The sequence below is a fragment of the Capsicum annuum genome, unplaced genomic scaffold, assembly GCF_002878395.1.
Source record: "Capsicum annuum cultivar UCD-10X-F1 unplaced genomic scaffold, UCD10Xv1.1 ctg995, whole genome shotgun sequence".
NCBI lineage: Eukaryota > Viridiplantae > Streptophyta > Magnoliopsida > Solanales > Solanaceae > Capsicum > Capsicum annuum.
This window is the reverse complement of record NW_025896043.1, coordinates 435361-457964: the sequence shown is the minus strand read 5'-3', so window position 1 is coordinate 457964 and position 22604 is coordinate 435361. Positions and strand designations below refer to the sequence as shown.

The window sequence follows — 22604 nt, the reverse complement described above, 5'->3', positions numbered from 1 at the left end:
AAACATGAACACCTAAAGTTATTAGAACAATTTACAAATATAATAAAAAATTCAGGAATAAGCCTAAGTGAGAAAAAGGCAGAAATAATGAAAAACCAGATAGAATTCTTAGGAATACAAATAGATAAAAACGGAGTAAAGATGCAATAAAATATAGTACAAAAAATAATAAATTCAAAAGAAGAATTAGATACAAAAAAGAAATTACAATCATTTTTAGGATTAGTAAACCAGGTAAGAGCATATTTACCAAAACTAGCAGAGAATTTAAAACCATTACAAAAAAAAATTAAAAAAGGATGTAGAATACAACTATAGTGAAGAAGATAAAAAAAAGTACAAAAAATAAAAATACTTTGTAAAAAACTACCTAAATTACATTTTCAGATGAAAATAAGAATTTTACATATATAGTAGAAGTACATGCAAGTGAGTATAGCTATGGTGGAGTACTCAAATACAGGTATGAAAACGAAAAAATAGAACATCATTGTAGATATTATTCAGGACATTTAATGAAATTGAAGTAAAATGAGAAATAAATAGGAAAGAATTATGTTCATTATATAAATGTTTATTAGCATTTGAACCATATATTGTATATAACAAATTTATTGTATGAACAAATAATACACAGGTACGATAGTGGCTAACTAAGAAAATACAAAATTCAGTTACAACAAAAGAAATACGGAGATTGGTATTAAATATATTGAACTTTACATTTACATTTGAAATAATTAATACTAACAAGAATATTATTGTAGATTACATATCAAGACAAAGCTACACAGATTGATATAATAGAAAATGATACACTAGAAGAAATACTCAAACCCTAACTACCCTTTCAATGAAAGTGGACACTATAGGCAATGAGGTAGAAAAGCTAAAGGCTAATGAAGGTAAACTGAAGTCTAAAGCTACAAGTCAGCCGCATGACTATGAAAAAGCAGAGCTATGTCGATCAGAAGACATCAAAAATCTAGAGCTAAAAGGAGATGTTGGGACACTCCATAAAACCCATAACCTTTATCAATCTACATCTGCAGGTACAAGAAAAGGATTTAGCAAACAATGATTGAATCTAAACAAAATATTTGATAAACCATTTATACCAAAAATACAAAAAGACCCTTTATTCGTACCCCCACAAACTACCATATATCTAGAAAGTCTTAACCAAGACAAAAGTCCTATAACCATATAACCAGGTCATATATAGAAAATATCCACAAGATATGAACTTATTTAAATCTTAAATCCAGAGCTATAAATATTCAAGAACCAAACACAGACTATATAACCCAAAAATTACAAGGATTCAACAATTTAATTGCAATACCAAAAACCAATCCAAACCTAGTTAGAACTTGTTTTAGTTACGGACTACTAAATACCGTATATACCCAAGATGGAAACGAATTAACAGCCATACCAGAGATATACAGAGCATTCACCATTTACAAAAAAATAACCAAAGGAAACCTATTTTTTATAAAGTTTTATACTGCACCAGCAGAGATATTATATGATGAAATTAAACTAGTTATACAGGTTGTAAAGATCAGATTAACCAGAGATATGATTATACCAGAAGATATTGGATAACAACCAGAAATACCTAAGGTAGAAATACCAAATTTCTACGCAAATAAATGAGTTATTGGGATATTTACGATTATTCAAGAGCTAGCAAATAATTATCTTAATAGAAACCCTATATGGAGCTACTATTCGCGAGACTAGCAAATGATCTATTCAAATTCAAGAGAGCTACGACAGTCAGATATGGAAGAATTCCAAAAATGGATAATGACATTACTCTATCCAGAAAGACAACCGACTGCAAGATCAATTAAAAAGGAATTTATTTTAGAAGAGCTATTAACAAGATATTACAAATTAATAGGTCATAAATATCCAGATCATTTATGTTCGAGATGTAATAGAGAAGATAATATTATCCCAGAAGTCCAATTAGAATAAAGGATAAAAATTAATCAAGGTAGGTACAAAATAAAAATAGATACAATAAACGAAGAAAAATCAACCAAGAAGATAAGGATCCAGCTGGAAGATAGACAACATGAGATAAGGAAATTGACATAAAGCAGAAAGCGACATAAAGAAGGACGGTCCAATAAAAAGATAAAGGAGAAGACAAGAAGAAAGCTACATGTAAATTATTTTTGTATTTTAGTGAAAAGTTAGGTTTACTTTTTGACTTTTAAGATGTAAATTATTGTATAGCCATTATTAGTTTTTGACTTTTTCGACAAGTGTAGAATATGAATAGTTTTAGGATTTTCATTTTGTAGATTATAAATAGAAAAGCCGTTGGCAATCTAAGGCAAGACTTTCTACACGGAAAGCAAGCCTCCTTGTACACAACCAAAATTTTCTTAAATATTCAATAAAGATATTCAGTTTTATAATCAGCTATGGAAAATCAAAGCCCAGAATCATCAAATCTACAAAAATAGGTATTTTCATTTATAATTATGAATAGCTAAATTCATAAATTTCTGACAATCATGATATAATAAAATAAGTTCATGTTAGTTACTATATAGTAGAATTATTTGAAGGATAATATGTTTTGAAGTTTATTAGCAAAGAAGAAAAAGAGAAAAATTCCCAGAACTATGCCATCCTAAAGGTGAAACCAGTAAGGCAGAGAAGCCGTGATAGGGTAGTAACCAGAGTTGAGGCGATGTTTAGGGAAGAAGTATTCAAACGTTCCATGCTAATAGTGACAGAGGAGCATAATTATCTAAGGATAATCTAGTACATAGTGATCTAAGATGATCATATTTTTTTATGTATATGATTGAAGGGAATATTTTGAAATAAGCATCATATGAAATAAAATGACTAACTACTTATCGGATGAAATGATAGATAGGGTCAAGATACTTATTTTGTATATACTTAAGGATATAGAAATAATAGATATAAGAAAAATCATATGGGAAAAGATACTTGATTTTGAAGATGAGTTACTAAATACTGAATGGATAGAACACGAGTTAGAAAATGTAGATTTTGATGGTAGATATTATTATTCAGATTGGTATTACTCAGACTAAAATGATAAATTATGAATACTTAGAATATTGGAGGAGAGATATGGAGCAAATAAGATTGGTAGAAATACTTATGAAAAAGATCTGCTTGACTACATAAAAACTAGAAATATGGAACATATAGTATACCTTAAAAGTAATATAGAAGAATTAATAAGGTTAAAACAAATAACTAAAGAATGCTATGACATAGCATTTCAACACACATGATAGAAGCAGTATCCAAGTTAATTGGTATTTATCTAACAGATATTGGTCTATATCTATATTTATATATTATGAAAAAATATAATCCAAGTACACCCCCTACCCCCCAAAAAAAATAAAAATAAAATTGGTATGGTTAAAAGTAAGAATAGTATTTTCTAATTTAGGAAGAAGATATAAGAAAATAGGTGAACATTTATATTTAATGTTAGAAAAAGAAGAATTAAAATTAGAAGATAAACTAACAGCTATGGTAAGAATAACAAAAGAAAATGAAGAAATAGACAGGAAAAAAGAAATAGAAAATATAAAACAACAAACTACGGATGAAATACGAAAAATAGAAGAAATAAAAAATAATAGGATTACTGAGTTAGAAAAAGAATTACAAATACTAAAAGATCTATATGAAAAAATACAAAGAGAAAAGGCCTTCCAGGTGGATGTTTATATTTTGGTGGTAACACAACTTCGTCCATAACTTCTCGTGGCACAATCCAGTCCTTATCGGGCATTGGAAATATCGATTCTTGATACATCTTCCTTAATGTTTAGGATAGTAAAACTCAGAGCAATAAGACTTCATATCAACTACACGCTTTCTTTTTAGAACTGCAATCGCGTGTTCACAAGTTATCTCGTCCAATTGGAATCTCCCACAACTGCAAGTCCTTCTATCAAGACATACAATGTACTTACTTCCGTCATCGTAAACCGAATACACATATGTTGATGAATCACTAACCTACAATATTAATTGTAATATGTTAATACACACACACACACACATATATATATATCGATCTTTTGTATAATATTTTTATATCACTTCAAACAAAATAATTGATGCATTTACTGTAACATTTTTCAAAACAAGATTATAAAACAAATAGCCTCTTCTACCATCAATCAAATATTATATAGTATGTCAAACAAAAATAAACATCTAAACTAACCTTAAGCCTTGAAGATTCTGAAGTATTTAGCTGAAGAATTCCTTCGAATCTACTACCAAGTGACGTGTTTGTATAAGATGCTCTTTCTCTATTCTTGCAGTTCCACTTTCCAAATAATTTTCTAGCCTGCTCTAGAAATTCGATTATCGGCAACTCACGTGCTAACTTCAGTTTACCATTTATACACTCTGCTATATTTGAAGTCATCGTCCTACCTCTGTTAACAGGTGCATACACGTGTGCCCACATTTCAAATCCTGCATTCTCAAGATAAGACTTTATCCTCTGATTAATCTTCCCAACTTGATTAAAAAAATCAAAATCATCTTTACGGTATGCCTTGTCCATAGCTTAGTAAATATCGCTAAGTCTATCTTTACTCTTCCTAAAGTTTGAGCAAAAATTCTTCCACAAATGCCAAATGTAGGCAAGATGTGACACATTCAGATATACAATGTCGACAACCTTTATTATTCTTTCATGACGATCGGACACACCACACATACAGTTGCGCTCTCCAAAAGCAATTCTGAAATTTTTGAAAAACCAAGTCCATGAATTGTCATTTTCACTATCAACCACACCATACGCTATCGGAAGAAGGCGTCCTACAATTTTGATAATAAAAAAACTCACGACACTGATACAAGTACACAATTTATCAAACAAAAAAAATATAAGAGATAAAAAAGATTATTATCTGAATAACATCATAGAATAACTATATGTAAAAGTAAAATTTAATTACCTACTCCATCAAGCATGCTTGTGGAAACAAATGTACCTTTATATGCTCTACTCAAATGCGCACCATCAACAACAACTACAGTCCTGTAATACTCGAATCCAATCTTCAAAGGTTGCAACGCAATGAAAAAATACATGAATTTATTATCCTCTGCTTTATGCATTCTAATATGTGAACCAGGATATACAGAATTTAACATGTATGCATATCTAACCATTTGTCGATAACCATCCACATGTTTCTCCCTTATCATCTCAATCACACGTTCTTTAGCCCTCCAAGTCTTCTGATAGTTAATGTCTACACCAAAAGCATTTTTAATATCTTCGATTATTATTCAAAGTGTGTATTCTATTGTAATTTACAAGTTTTAGAGCAGTAAAAATACTAACAAACCCAACTATAGCTTAAAGTTGAGTAAAAACTTGATCTTTTAACGGACATGTGTGGACATTTTAGAAAGCTCTAACTTTAAAAAGTTCAGTCCCCTGCTGACATGATGCTTTAAATATCCAAACACAATCCTCCGAATGGAATCGTAGGACATAGTTGAATCAATGAAAAAAACACTTCAAATATTTTTCCTTCACTTACTGCCAAAAAATAGATTAATAGATACATAAACCACAAAAAATTGTACAACATATATCTAATATAAAACTATTATGTTTGCTTCGTATGTTGATATAGATAAAACTAAAACACAACGAGATGCATAATTAAACATAAATATATAAACTGAGATGCAAGATGATCAAAATGTATCTTTAGCATACAAAAATATATCTTAGCTTTATTAGTCTACTGTCAAAAATTTATGTGAAACAATAATCAACAAATCTTAGATACAAAATTAAATAAAGGTGCAGATTATTAACGACAACTGATACATAAAGAACCATAACATACCTTTTCTTGTCTGATCTTTTAGCATAGAAATTGAAGAAATGCTCAATTGCAAATCTTGCCATAACCGAAATTAGAGTACCCTTATCCTTATAGATTTGTCCAACCTTAACATCACTATGTTTACAGTCAATCATGATCTTGTTCCCCTTCCTATCCAACAAAGGCAAAGGAGCAGATGATCAGGTTTGTAACTAATTAATTTCACAACTTTTTCTGATGGACTTTCCAAACACATTATTGCTCCCACATTCCCATCCAACAGTAATTAACTTGTATACTTATATAATGTAGTGAAGATGAGTGGATAGATTCCAGAACCACGCTCAGTTTTCTTAATTTTGATATACAGCTTCACACACATTTCGTTACGAATTAACAATGGACAAACATTTCCTTCAAGAATGTAACGAGTCTCAATTTTTTTCCTGGTTTTATCTATTTCCAATTCTTCGACAATTGTTGCAATCAGTTTTTCATAAGTTACATGTTCACTTATCATAATTCCATCGCTCTTATATCCCACAGAGTTGATTACGTCAACCCAAACACCAGATGAGATTATGTTAATTACGTCAACCCAAACAATTCTTTTTTAATGCTAGGTTATTCGTTACATCCCTTAAAACATGCTAGTTAGTTTGATTAAAACATGTATCCATAATATGTATCTAAGTTAATTAACTTATTTCTTCAATGGTCAAAAGTTAGGATTTTATGAGATTTATAAAAAAGATGAGATTTTTTGTAAATACTGGTAAACATGTCGTTATATATGTAACTTTTATGGAAAATTACTTGAATAAACAACTTAAGTTTTTAAACTACTAAAAATCCCCCCACTTCTAAAATATTACTTAAATCCCAATATTTACCACTTTTTGGTAAAGTTGAGATACAAGTTTTAACCTCCTACTAAGAAGTGGATTGTGTGCCAAAAAATAATCCATTTATCCTCTCTGTACACCGTTGAATCATGGGTGGTTTCTAATCTAATTTCTCCATCTAATTCAAAAATTTCAAGTAAGGTAATTTTCCCCCATAAAATTAGCTTCAATTTCTTCTATTCCCTTTTTACTTTTTTTTTTTCAAAAAAAATATTTTGCGCAAGTAAAGTAGTCTAAAATTTTGAGTGTTTTGGTTGAGTGATTTCTTTGATTATACCTTTTTAGATTTTATTTTTTGAATTACCATTATGAATAGAGATTCTGGACCTTCGTTTAGTCTTGGGTTTTCTCAGCTAGAAAGTATCAAAGAATCTCAACAACTTGTAAACTTCGTTCTTAGAAATATTGGCTATGACTTTGTTGGTTTTGATGAAAATAGGTTAAAACATAGAAACGATCCCCAAACTGTGAAGAAATTACGGCAAAAACATGCTAAGAAGGACAAGAAAAAAGAAACTGGTTCTAAGAAAAGAGGATCCAACAGTTCTGCAAGTAAAGCTCCCGCCAAGAGAAGAAGAATTGTCAAAGCAATTTGCAGAGATGAGCTTTCTAAGGTAATTGCATTTTTATATCTGTTGAATACTAGGCCGAGATACATATTTTGACTTGGATGATACGTTTAGAAATTCATTGTTTATCTGATTCTTTATTGCCAATTTTATATGTATCTTGTATTTTTTTATAATGAAATTAATATAACAAAAGATACAGGTTTATAAGTACATAGACACATGTTATGTTGACTTGTATCTGTGAGTTATTGTTAATGCTTTGATATGTATCTATTGTTTTTAAATTTTACTAAAAGTCTTATTATAAGAGATACAAGTTATAACTTCATAGATACATGTTGTGTTAACTTGTATCTATGACTTACTGTTAATGTCTTGAAATGTATCTAGTGTTGTATAATTGTTATTGAAAGTTGTATTACAAAAGATAAAAGTTTATAACTACATACATATATCTTGTATTAAATTGTATCTAAATTATGATGTTCTTAGAATTTTTGTCTATATTGTAGTGTCTAAATGTAGATTTGTTGCATCTCAACTAATTTTATCTTTATTGTAATTTGTTTTTGTTTTTAGGAATTGAGTTACGTTATTATGAAATTCCAACTCATCCTCTTAGATTTGTAAGTTCATGCAATTTAAGATTTAAGGATGAAATTAAAGAAGTTGTCGGCCAAGAAGTTTTACACTTGTTTGAGAAGACTATTTTTGGATGTTATCTCAACATGTAACACCCCGAATCTATACCTCGGATGCTACACAGTGCTTATAACCCCAAGGGACCACAAGCTAACCCATGACGGATATATGCTATGAGTACTGAATCATAATGCTGTAATAATGTGGAAAATAGGCTGAAATGCCATAAGGTTCAAAATTTGAATACTGATAAAGAATATCAATATAATAATAATTTGCAAAACTGAATAATATCTGATAATCTAGTATTAAAAGCCTCTAACTGAACTGTCTAAAAGTGGAGTTGATGGGACAATCCCCTAGCTAACTCCGACTACTAAAATATTAAAGCTACTGAAATAAAGACATATCCTCAATAGGTAAGGACTCACTACTAAATCTGATACTGCTGGCTGAATCTGTATATGCGTAGTCGGGAATCTGAGTATCCAAACCTATGATATAAGACATCATAGAGCAAAGAGAAAGTATGCGTCAGTACATGGAATGTACTGGTATGCTAGATGAGGTAAGGCTGAATTCAAGGATTTATATGCATGAACAATAATTGACTAAATGATACATGGATAACTGAAACTGCTATAAATACTGAGTATGCAATACTTTACATATACGTGTATACTGTAACTGAACTTTTATTGAAGCTGAGTTCTAAGTTTTGATAAGTGAGTAACTGATATCTAAAATTACTAATAACTAAGTTACTGACACTGATTGACTATATCTAACTGTCCTGATTCTATAGAACTGAACTGAGTTCTATATTGAGACTAGAACTGAGACTGTGGGAGGTAATCATCTAACCGACATGGCTCTTTCTGAATTGATTGGGGTCCAACTTGTAACCCCAGTTGGAAAAGTGTCAGTACCGTGCCATGGGTAAAGATAAGTTGTTGAGTTACCCTCATCTAGCAGGAACTATAATGAGAATAATGGAACCCTCAGCTGGCAGGTTGATATACCTCATCAACACTCAACTGGAAGGTTGATGTCTCAACCTACGCTGGATACGTAGTTCTAGAACATAAGGACTGCTTCTAAGGATCACACCCTCTACTGGCAGGTGAGCCCCCACCCTTGGATTCACTCGATGTTGAATCCTACTCCTAACTGAATAGATACTGAACTAATTATACTGAGCTGAAGTAGACTAATACTGAGTTCTATAACTGACTGAGTTCACTGAGTTCTGTTAACTGGCTTAGTACTACTATTTCGTGTCATAACTGGGACTATTCTATAACTATTGTAGCTCTAGGTAACAACTAGATTTTCAGGTATTGAATACTCCCAGGACTCAATAGCATGAAAGTCAAGCATAACATAATCTTGAAAAGCATAGCAATGTCCACTTGTTCATAATTCATTAATAGAGACATTTTATCAAACACTTGTAGAGCATAAACTTGTACATATGCTAGCATGTCATGATTACACTATTTAATTCAGATGGACATTCTATTATCCACATGGAGAGCACAACTTAATGCATATAATCATGGGAAGTATGTAAACATTGTAACTACAACACAGAAACTTGCAAATTCAAGGACTATAACATGGGAACTATGCAATTCAACATACATGCTATTTCAATTTCATGGAATCTATAATTAATCATGGATTGAAACTCAATTAATATCATGAATATGAATACAATCCAATTTCAAGTATGTAAATAATGAATCAATCATCTTGTAGTTATAAAAATGGATTCTTGGACTCTATGGGTGTAAGGAACCCATAGATGAACACCTAACATACCTGAATTGATAAGTTCTTGTAGTTCTTGGTGAGTTTCTTGAGATTTGCTCTTGGTTGCTTGAAGATTAGGGTTTGCTAATTGAACGAGAGCTTGTTGATTTTGTGGGAAAAGTTAATAAATAATGGGTTTTAAAATGTTTTTAGGGATTAAATCCCATATCTGGGGGTTTTAAAATCATGGGAAAAGACTAGTTTAACCCTGGTTGAAACTTTTAATTTATGTTAAAATTTTTCAACCCGGGCCCTTGGCGCGATGTGGTGCTATCATGCCGTGTCACTGGAAATTGACAACTGGTAAATTGGCTAGTGGCGCGACGTGGTGGAATCACATTGTCATACTAGATACGAATTTGGGACTCATCGTGATGCAGTGAAATCGCGTAACTTCACTGGAAAAAAGGACAATTGTGAACTGGGTCTATGGCGTTACGCGCCATTATCGCGGAGCAACACTAGAATTTCACAACTGCCATTTGGCTGGCTTCCACGATGCGGTGAAGTATCTGTTGGCACACTGCTTTACCAAATATGCTATAACTCTTTACCCGGGTATCGAATTTGGGCGAATTTTATATCATTGGAAAGCTGACTGAATTTCCCATGCAATGGTAAGCTCTAAACTAAAAAATAATGAGTATTTTGAAAAATTTGTATAGAATAACTCATGTACTGAGAGTTAAATTAAGCTAGGGAAATACGAGGTATTACAATATCTCTCCCTTGGGAACATTCATCCTCGAATGAGACTGATTAAGTTAAGAAACACTGATAGACTAAGTTTTTACATAGAACATGAATATCTAATTCATGGAATATATGACTGAAACTACTGATAAGCTGAGTTTTCATGCTGAATTTGCATATCTGATGCATGAGTACATGGCTAAACTGATTAATGAATGCATGACTGAATATGCAACAGTAAAGAATACCAAGTTTATAACTGTAAGTAAACATGGAACTTAGTAAATCTATGGAAGACTCTTACCTTAAGTTGAATCTGAATTTGCAGAGAAGAGATGAGGATACTGGGTTCGCATATCTGCTTCTTCTTCCCAAGTAGCTCTCTCAATGGACTAATTCCACCAAAGAACTTTGACCAAGGGAACTTCTTTGTTCCTCAGTCTGCGAATCTAATGATCGAGGATCCAGACTGGAACCTCTTTAAAAGAGAGATTATTCTAAATATTTACGCCCTATAAAGGAACTATGACTACTGGGTCACCAATGCATTTCTTTAGCAAGGAGACGTGGAACACTGGATGTACAAAAGCTAGATATGAAGGCAACTCAAGCTCGTAAGCTACCTTTCTGAAATGACTAGGAATTCTGTAAGGATTGACATATCAAGGACTGAGCTTTCCCTTCTTGCCGAACCTCTTTACCCCCTTCATGGGAGAAATTTTTAAGAATAATTATCACTAATATCAAGCTTGAGATCTTTTCTCCCCACATCTGCGTATGACTTTTATCGGCCCTGGGCAGCCCTAAGACTTTCCCTGATCAACTGAACCTTCTATAAGGAATCAAACACTAAGTCAGGCCCTACTACTACGACTTCACCCGCCTCAACCAACCAATTAGAGTTTTGCATATCCTATCATAAAAAGCCTTAAACAGAGCCATCTGAATACTGGAATAGTAACTGTTATAATATATGAATTCGATAAAAGAAAAGTGGTCATCCAAACTACCTTTAAAATCAACAACACAGGCACTTAAAATATCTTTTAGAGTCTGAATAGTCCTTTCTGCTTGACCATCTGTCTGAGGGTGGAAGGCTGTACTGAGGTGAACTTAGGTACCAAGACCTTTTTAGAATGCTTTACAGAAGTGAGAGGTAAAATAGGTACCTCTATATGAGATGATAGAAATTGGAACTCTGTGTAACTTGAACAACACTCTGATATAGAGTTTGGCGTAGTCCTCAAATAAATAGGAAGTATGAACTGGCAAGAAGTGAGCTGATTTGGTCATCCTGTCTACAATGACCCAAATAGAATCACGCTGATGATGAGTACAAGGCAATCCTATCACAAAGTCCATATTCACTTCTTTCCATTTCCATATGGGAATATTGAACTCCTACAAGGACCTACTAGGTTTCTGGTGCTCAATCTTAACCTGCTGACACGTTGAGCACTTAGCTACAAACTCCATAATATCTCTCTTCATCCTACTCTACCAATAGACCTCCCATAAATTACGATACATCTTAGTGTCCCCTGGATGAATAGAGTAATGCGTATCGTGTATTTCTGTAAGAATTCATTGCCTCAAGTCATCTACACCTAGCACGCATAGCCAACCCTGGAAATGCAACACACCATCTCCCTCTTGGGAGAAAACCTCTACTTTATAACCTCTGACTAACTCTTTCAACTTAATAAGGATGGGATTTCTATCCTGCTTTTCCTTTACATCAAAAACCAGAGATAATTCTGAACTATTCTGCACCCATACAGTACCTTATGTTGAATCGACTAAGTGGACACCTAGTCAGGAAAGCTGATGAACTTCCCGAGCTAACTTCTTCTTACCATTCTCAAAATGAGCCATACTACCCATAGACAACCTACTGAGAGCATCTGCCACTACATTGGCCTTGCCCGGGTGATACAAAATACTCATGTTATAATCTTTTAGTAATTCTAACCACCTCTTCTGATGTAGATTCAAATCTTTATGATAAAATACATACTGGAGGCTCTTGTGATATGTGAACACATCCACATGCACCCCATATAAATAGTGACTCCAAATATTTAAGGCAAACACTATAGCTGCTAACTCAAGATCATGGGTAGGGTAATCCTTCTAATGGGGATTAAGCTATCTAGAAGTGTAGGCTATAACCTTACCTCTCTACATGAGGACATAAACTAAACCTACTCTGGATGCATCATACTACAGAACAAACCCATCTAAACCATCTGGTAGAGTTAAAACTAGGCATAAGGTGAGTCGAGTCTTTAACTCCTGAAAACTCTTCTTGTAAGAATCTGACCATCGGAACTTGACTTTATTCTGAGTCAATCTGGACATGGGGGATGCAATAGATGAAACCCCTTCAACGAACCGATGGTAATATCTATCTAAACCTAAGAAACTCCTGATATTTGATGGAGAAATAGGTCTAGGCCAGTTACTCACTACTTCAGTCTTTTGAGGATCAACTCTAACACCATAACTGAAAATAATATAACCAAGGAATGCTATTGACCTTAGCTAAAATTCACACTTACTGAATTTGGTGAACAACTGATGAGCTTTGAGAGTCTGAAGTACGATTCTAAGATGATCTGCGTGATCATTCTCACTATGGGAATAGATAAGTATGTCATCGATGAAGACTATAACGAACATGTCCAAGTACTACTTGAACACGCGATTCATTAAGTCCATGAAATCTGATAGGGCATTAGTAAGACCAAAGACATGACTAGAAATTTGAAGTGACCATACTGAGTTCGGAAAGCTACTTTCAGAATGTCACATTCTCCAACCCTGAGCTGATGATAGCCTGATCTGAGGTCTATCTTAGAAAAGTAACTGACGCCCAAAAGTTGGTCAAACAAGTCATCGATTCTAGGAATTGGGTATTTATTCTTGACTATTAGTTTGTTCAACTGATGGTAGTCTATACACAATCTGAGGGAATCGTCTTTCTTATGCACGAATAAGATTGGTGCACCCTATGGGGAAATGTTAGGTCTGATGAACCCCTTATCTAATAGTTTCTTTAACTATTCTTTTAACTCTCTAAGTTTATCTGGTGCCATTCTATATAGTGGAATAGATATAGGCTGAGTGTCTGGAAGAAGGTCTATTTTGAAGTCGATTTACCTTATGGGAGAACTCCAAGAAGATCTTCAGGAAACACATCAGAGAATTCATTACCAAAACTAAATCAAGATTGGGAGTCTCTAAACTAGATTCTTTCACTCACACAAGATGATAAACGCATCCCTTGGATATCATTTTTCTCACTCTAAGTTATGAAATCAACTGACCCTTCAGCGTTGGGGTACTACCTCTTGATTCAAGGATTGATTCATTTGGAAACTAAAAATGAACAATTCTGTTCCTACAATGAACTGAGGCATAGCATGAATAGTGCCAATCTATGTCGAGAATGACATAACTTTTTGAGATATCATAATCGGATAGTTCTTGTATACCCATCAGGATATGATAGATTTACCCACTTGTGTAGAAACTTAGAAAGGCTCTTCTAGGATTTCTAGACTGACTCCGAAGTTAATGTCTATATAAGAAGTTGCGAAAGACAAAGAAGCTCCTGTATCTAGCAAGGAATAAAAATATAAATGGAAGACCTGTAACGTTCTAGTAACCACATCAGGAGAATTTTCCTGATCTTGTCTAGGTTGAAGTGCATAAAACCTATTTGGGCGTTGCCCACTGGTGGCACTGGAAGCGGCACCCTGGTGATTTAGGTGACCGAACTGAGCTGGGGACAATTATACTGACCCTGAGAACCTGGCTGAGGATAATCTCTGATTATATGGCCTGGCTTTCCACACCCAAAATAAACATCACTGCCAGCCCTGCAGATACTCTGATGATTTCTGTCGCATTTATATCATAGGGGATTTGTTTGAGCACTGCTGACACTACCCTGAGATTTAGAGCCTGGAGCTCTACCCTTGTTACCGTTTCTGAACTTAGGTACCGGAGCACTAGTGGAGGACGAAGTTGGAACCAAAGATTTTGGGAGAAATTGAGAACAATTACCACCCTTTAACTTAGGTTGAGTGAAATTGAAACTATCTGTTCTATCTTTCTTATTCTCTCTCGCTTTCTATTTTTTCGTATTCTTAGCTTCTTCTATCTGCTGAGCATGGACCATGAGCCTGGATATGTCCATATCCTTAATTAACATCATTGTTCTGCACTTCTTAACCATACTTTCTGGCACCCCAGACACAAACTTGCTCATTCTAAATCTTAGATTTTGTCAACAAGATTTCGTAGTTGCTTTTCCAAAATCCAATAACTGGCTCTACCTAATGTACCAACAAAACAAGTGCTGGAATGATGAGATATTTTCATAATGGACATCCAAATTCAAACTTTGTGACATCGTGAAAGTACATTTCCATTAGTATATTTATTTCAGACTGTATGATATGCATTTCGAATTTGTGATATCTACGATGATGTGTTATAGACTATCACATGAGGTTGTTACATTGACTACCTAAGTTAGAATAATTGTGTAAGCTAAAGATCATGCAATATTAACTTGTATTTGTCAAATCTTGATGATGTCCTGACAGTAAAGATATTTTTGGTATGTTTTTGCCTGAATGTATTTTGTATTAGATACATAACAACAAAACATGTATCATTCTATATGAATATGTATCTTGTTCATTTTTTTCTATTTCAATTTCCTGTATTTTCCCTCTAATTACCTTAGATATATAAAGAATTTAATCTATATCTCTTTTAGTTTTAATCATTACAGTTGCCTGCTCTAATATGTATTCCATTTTATTGTATTTTGAATAGTATGTGGATGTCATCATGTACCACTTGTGGAAGAAGTATAAGAACAAGAATTTTCCAATCAACAGATACACTATAGCAGATTGCTTTTTCAAAGTGTACATCGATAAGGCATATGTAAATTACTATAAAGCTGACGTTGGTAAGGATTTTGCAACTCAAGATGCGTCTGCAAAGACTGATGAGGTTGCTGATATGGAGATGTCATTGATTAACACCATCAAGGGGTTTAGTCCACGCGCAGGCCATCCTTGTCATCTGGTTAATGAGTTCTTTATACCCATTAACTGTGTTAGTGCCTTTCACTGGCTATTGACAGTCATTGATTTAAAGGATCAATGCATTCATGTGTACGATTCAATGACCTCTTCACGAAAAAGAACAAAAACAAGAGTGATTGAGAAGTTGGCTGTAATGATTCTGACTTACCTTCAGTATAGTGATTTTTTTAAGCAAAAGGTACCACCTAACTGGACTACATTGGCATCCTACAAAGGAAAGATCAAACGTGATCCATTTCAAGTGGAATACGTATCCGAGATAGCACAAAAAGATTTAGGAAGTTTGTAAGTATTACATTTCTTTTCGTTGTTTTCATTATCGTATACGTGTATATTGGTCTTTTTAATTAAATTAGTAATTGTTATGCAGGGATTGTGGTGTATTTGTAGTTTTCTATGTTGAGTATCTATGCAAGGGATTAGGCATTCCATCTTTGGGTATTGATTCTTAAGAACATCATCTGATATATGCTAGTCTTTTGTGCAAGTATGGATCTGAAAAAGCAGAGCATGACTATTTTAGTGAGAATGACGATCCACCAAGGCCAAGGAGAAAGCTTGCACAAAAAGAAACATACCGTGTTTTGAATATTCAGTAGTTGTTTATTTGTTATCTAATTGGATATTAAAAGCGTTGATGATGTTAGAAACTTTGATGATGAAAGTGATGTTTAGATAAACATATATTATTTTCTTTAATGATTAAATACTTATATTTTGTCATCCATTATAACGCAATGCTAAAGCATTTAAATATATATTTATGTTTTTTTATATGTTTTTCTTACACTTTTTACAGACATTGTATTAGATACATATTTTAAAATATTTTACAATTGTACGTATCTAAAATAAAGAAACATTTATTACAATATAATGGTACTAACCATCACAATATTGCATTATTGTATATATATAGCATTTTTTGTTCCTTCTAATACATGTTGTCTCTAACGTGCATAACAATTTATAGCAGAACTTAATAGAGCTAACTCTTAAAACTATTGACATATTAGAGTTTACAAGTGATACAAATTATTTAAACTCGTATCTATTATTTTATATGAGATATATCTATCATATTGTATGTGTCTATTATAAGGAAACATATTTTACTATATAATGACAGTAACCAACAAATTATTAAATTTTTATGTATCTGTAACTATTTTTTGTTTATCGGAATACATGTTTGACTATACCCTGCATAACAAATTAAAGCAGAACTTATATGACTACATCTTAATAATGCAAAAAAATTATATTTCACAATTGATACAAATTATTAAAACTTGTATCTATAAATTTATGGAAGATACATCCTATAAGAATGTGCAACTTTTCAATCACTTAATATGGCAGAATTACTAATATACAATTTAATAACATTGTCAGTTCAATATATCTTAATTTCTATCTGATGTGTAACTCCAAAATACATCATAAAAAATAGATATATAACAAATTAACAAAGGAACATAAAAGCTGTTTATTTTGGTAATTGTTAATCCTAAAAAATTTTAACAAAATCAGTAGTAACATCAATTAAAATGTTGAATCAAACAAATAAAAAATCCAGCAACAAGCAAAGAAACATTTCAACATTATTCATTAGACAATTACATGGTCACTCATCCTTTGGAAAAAAGTTGCAAGTATGTCTGTTGTGACCTTCATAACCACATCTCCCACAATAATTCCTACTGGATGTGATTGTTTCACTTGATTTCTTGTGCCTATTTTTCTTTGGCCTTCCAAGTGGATGTTTGTAGTTTGGTGGTAACACAACTTCGTCCATAACTTCTTGTGGCACAATCCAGTCCTTATTATCGGGCATTGGAAACTTCGATTCTTGATGCGTCTTTCTTAATGTTTCAGGATAGTAATATTCGGAGCAATAAAGCTTCATATCAACTACGCGCTTGCTTTTTAGAACTGCAATTTCATGTTCACAAGTTATCTCGTCCAATTGGAATCTCCCACAACTGCAAGTCCTCCTATCAAGACTACTATGTACTTCTTGCCGTCATCGTAAACTGAATACACATATGTTGATGAAGCACTAACCTATAATATTAATCATAGTATGTTAACACATAGATACATATCGATCTTCTGTATAATATTTTTGTATCACTTCAAACAAAATAATTGATGCATTTACTGTAACATTTTTCAAAACAAGATTATAAAACAAATAGCCTCTTCTAACATTAATCAAATATTATATAATATGTCAAACAGAAATAAGTATCTAAACTAACCTTAAACCTTGAAGATTTTGAAGTATTTAGCTAAAGAATTCCTTCGAATCTACTACCAAGTGATATGTTTGTATAAGATGCTCTTTCTCTATTCTTGCAGTTACACTTTCCAAACAATTTTCTAGCCTTCTTTAGAAATTCAATTATCAGTAACTCACGTACTAGCTTAAGTTTACCATTTATACAACCATTTATACACTCTGCTATATTTGAAGTCATTATCCTACCTCTGTTAACAGGTGTATGCATGCATGCCCACTTTTCTAATCCTGTATCCTCAAGATAAGACTTTATCCTCTGATCAATCTTTCCAACTTGATTAAAAAAAATCAAAATCATCTTTACGGTATGCCTTGGCCATAGCATAGTAAATATCGCTAAGTCTATCTTTACTCTTCCTGAAGTTTGTGTAAACATTCTTCCACAAGTGCCAAATGCAGGCAAGGTGCGGCACATTCGAATATACAATGCTGACAGCCTTTATTATGCTTTCATGATGGTAGGACACAACACACATACTGTCGCGCTCTCCAAAAGCAATTCTAAAATTCTCAAAAAACCAAGTCCATGAATTTTCATTTTCATGTCAACCACACCATACGCTAGCGGAAGAATGCATCCTACAATTTTGATAATAAAAAAACTCACGACGCTGATACAAGTACACAATTTCTCAAATAAAAAAAACATAACAAATAATAAAGATTATTATTTGAATGAATGACATCACAGAATAACTATACATAAAAGTAAAATTGAATTAACTTCTCCATCAAGTGTGCTTGCGGAAACAAATGTACCTTTATAAGCTCCACTCAATTGCGCACCACCACCAACAACTACAGGCCTGCAATACTTGAATCCAATCTTCAAAGGTTGCAATGCAATGAAAAAATACATGAATTTATTATCCTCTGCTTTATGCATTCTAATATGTGAACCTGGATATACATAATTTAAAATGTATACATATCTATCCATTTGTCGTTAACCATCCGCGGGTTTCTCACTTATCATCTCAATCGCACGTTCTTTAGCCCTCCAAGCCTTCTAAGAGTTAATGTCTACACCAAAAGCATTTTTAATATCTTCAATTATATCATTCGGAGTGTGTATTCTCTTGTAATTGACATGTTTTGGAGAAGCAAAACCACTATCAAACCCAACTGTAGCTTTAAGTTGAGTAAAAACTCGATCTTTCAACGAGCATGTGTGGATATTTGAGAAAGTTCTAACTTTTAAAATTTTAGTCCCCCGCCGATATGATGCTTTATATATCCAAACACAATCCTCTTAACAACATCGTAGGACATAGCTGAATCAATTAAAACAAAACTTCAAACTTTTTTCCTTCACTTACTGCCAAAAACAGATTAATAGATACATAAACCACAAAAAATTGTACAACATGTATCTAGTATAAAAATATTATGTTTGCTTCATATGTTGATATAGATTAAACTAAAACACAATGAGATACATCATTAAACATAAATATATAAACCAAGATGCAAGATGAGAAAAATATATCTTTAGCATAAAAAAATGTATCTCGACTTTATTAATTTGTTGTCAAAAATTTATGTTAAACAATAATCGACAAAAATTAGATACAAAATTCAATTAAGGTGCAGATTATTAACCACAATTGATACATAAAAAACCATAACATACCTTTTCTTGTCCAATCTTTTAGCATAGAAATTAAAGGAATTCTTAATTGTAAACCTTGTCATAACAGAAATCAGAGTACCCTTATCCTTATAGATTTGTCCAACCTTAACATCGCTATGTTTGCAGTAAGTAATGATCTTGTTCCCTTTCTTATCCAACAAAGGCTAAGGAGCATAAGAATCATATTTGTAACTAATTAATTCCGCAACTTTTTATGATGGACTTTTCAAACACATTACTGCTCCGACGTTTCCATCAAACAAAATTTCACTTCCAGACATATCTAATGTAGTGATGATGAGTGGATAGGTTCCAAAACCACGCTCAGTTTTCTTAATTTTGATATACAGATCCACACTCATTTTGTTATGAATTAACAACGGACAAGCATTTCCTTCAACAATCTAACTAGCCTCAATTTTTTTCCTGGTTTTGTCTATTTCCAATTCTCTGGCAATTGTTGCAATCAATTTTTTCTAAGTTACATGTTCACTGATCATAATTCCATCACTCTTATATCCCACATAATTGGTTTCATCAACCCAGTCACCGAAATGATGTAACAGCACTGAAATAGTAATTTCAAATACACCAACAAAATTAACAAATCAAAAAAAAGTAGAGGTCATCCAAACTTTTGAACAATCCATAGGAAGTTTATGCTATTTCAAAATAGATTATGTGATAGGTTTTTTATTAGAATGGTGAAATAACAATCTAATTACCATAAATCATGGAATTTTATTTTGTTTTTATCATAATTAGTTAGATTAATTGTTGTTTTAATGCTAGGTTATCCGTTACATCCCTTAAAATGTGCTAGTTAGTTTGATTAAAATATGTATCCGTAGTATGTATATAAGTTAATTAACTTGTATCTTCAATGGTCAAAAGTTTTGATTTTACAAAATTTTAAAAAAGGATGGAATTTTTTGTAAATACTGGTAAATATATCGTTATATATGTAACTTTTACAATATATATTTGTGTATGAAGCCATTAAGAAAACAAATCAATGTTCACTCGAACAAGGCCCAAACATACCTTAATAATTGAATTGAGCTAAACATATTAAAGTAGGGCTTACCAACAGGAGTAGATGAATTTAGTGATGGGTTGCGCCATGTGTGCACATTCTTGAACTTGCATCATGAATTGACACAACACAAGAGACGTCAATGCATGAAATGTATTGGTATCTAAAATTGGGAAGGGAAACATAACATAGTATACATGTATGAAACTGAAACAAGAGACTCATAACAAAGGGACATGGAACAATATATACATAAATCATCAATTATGAAGGTAAAATACAAGTTAGCATCATTAATTAGCTATTGAATTGGATGGTATAACCAACATCAATACATAATACGCCATGAGCTATATTGGTCTGATCAAAACCTGATCAACTGAGCTCCAATCATATATATCGCATGAATTAGTATCCTTCTGTATATAACATCATCAAGGTATGCCAAATCATTCTCACTGAGGGAATATGAGAAGTCATAGAAATTATAGAATGAACCATGCCTACGTCCGTAAACATAGTTTCCAATAGTAGGTTCCTTTTACTCACAACTTCTCAATTAACCATCTAATTCTTTTAAGTCCATATTATAAAACCATCCAATAGATTTGTAAAGGTTCATATAAAATTAGTGCCCTCACATCATACTAGTAAATTCATGAGTTCATAACATAAATAAACTTTATAAATGTTGTGGGAATATTATAGTACTTAGACAATTTATGAAAGGTAGCACAAAATGCTTCCTTGAAAAATATAAAAAGAAAGGGGGTTTTAAGAAAAAAGGAACTTCATGGGTTAGAACTTTCAAAATTGATTCACCATTAAATTCGTGAACTTCATATATGTCTCAAAAGGGATCATAACATTTCATGATTTCATAGGGTTTATGATTTACTCAAGTTTATAAGAAGAAATTTAAAAAGTTCATATACGAGGTTAATCGAATGGGACAAGAACCAGAGTGAAGGGCTCTCTTGAATACAATTGATGAATTGAATACCTTACTAAGTTAACATAAGATATGACTCTAACCCTAGACTATCAAAATGACACTAAAATAGTTATAAGGAGGTTATAGCCAAAGAAATTGTGATGTTGGGCAACTTTACATATGTAAGACCCACAGAATCCTAGCTTAACTCAGTCCTTTAGAGCATGAAAAGAGGTTTCAGACTAAGAGATTTCAGCTAAGTATTTATTCTTAGTACTATTTTTTAGCCTTCTTAAGTTGGCAATCTGATTTTTAAAACCCTTATGACCTTAGAATGTCGATCTTTGGATTGAATCATGATCAGGTGTGTTAATAGGTCACATTGGGTGAGTTTTGGATTTTTTGGATGTAGTTTAAGGCATGTTTGGGAGTCCAAAATAGTGGATCAATGCGATCTTAATGCGTCATATCGCCCATCGCGTCGAACTGGATTTTTCACTAGCCTTCAGTGCAAATTCTAGTGAGCCAATGTGATATCAACGCGTCACATTGGTTATCACATCGACCATCGATGTGACACCCAGAGCGTCATTGGGAACGATCTCTGCACATTTAATTTCGCATCCAGAGGGGTAATTAAGTCATTTCCCTACTTCTTATCAGCCCCAAAACACGAAATTAATCATCCAAAAGAGCAAAATCACTCACTTTCTCTCAAATACTCTCAAGAACAAAAACCTAGAGAATCCAATTTCAAGTTCAAGCTCCAAGAACACGCCATCAATCTTCACGAATTTGATTATGAAGGTATATTAGGTGTTCATCTAAGGGTTTCCATCCACCCTTGGAGTTCAAGAACCTCTTTTAAAACTATAATTTAATTGTTTTCATGAATTTCATGTTGAATTAATTGTATTCATGTTCATGATATTATATGGGTTTTAATCTATGGTTTACTACAAATTTCATGAAATTAAATTAGAATGTGTGGTGAATTATATGATTTGCATGTCAAACCCTTGAAATTTCAATTGATTATTATATCCATGATG

The 22604-nt window shown here is 32.6% G+C and overlaps 2 protein-coding genes across 2 annotated transcripts; one reads left to right on the top strand and one right to left on the bottom strand.

Moving 5' to 3' along the window:
• Positions 1–2345: 2345 nt before the first annotated feature.
• LOC124895734 lies at positions 2346–16516 on the top strand. The gene is made up of 4 exons (XM_047406166.1): positions 2346–2486; positions 7233–7407; positions 15367–15929; positions 16015–16516. Exons 3-4 carry the CDS (start codon positions 15382–15384, stop codon positions 16094–16096), a joined length of 630 nt encoding a protein of 209 aa, XP_047262122.1. The 5' UTR covers positions 2346–2486; positions 7233–7407; positions 15367–15381; the 3' UTR covers positions 16097–16516.
• LOC124895757 lies at positions 3841–4600 on the bottom strand. The gene is made up of 2 exons (XM_047406184.1): positions 4253–4600; positions 3841–4041 (listed from the first exon to the last, which is right to left on the bottom strand). The coding sequence occupies exons 1-2, from the start codon at positions 4598–4600 to the stop codon at positions 3841–3843; spliced, it is 549 nt and encodes a 182-aa protein (XP_047262140.1).
• Positions 16517–22604: the final 6088 nt, after the last annotated feature.

Coding starts and splice junctions, on each gene's coding strand:
- LOC124895734 (XM_047406166.1), top strand. CDS start 15,382: ATGTACCACTTGTGGAAGAAGTATAAGAACAAGAATTTTCCAATCAAC. Junction 15,930..16,014: donor CAAAAAGATTTAGGAAGTTT/GTAAGTATTACA, acceptor ATTGTTATGCAG/GGATTGTGGTGTATTTGTAG.
- LOC124895757 (XM_047406184.1), bottom strand. CDS start 4,600: ATGGACAAGGCATACCGTAAAGATGATTTTGATTTTTTTAATCAAGTT. Junction 4,042..4,252: donor CAGAATCTTCAAGGCTTAAG/GTTAGTTTAGAT, acceptor TTAATATTGTAG/GTTAGTGATTCATCAACATA.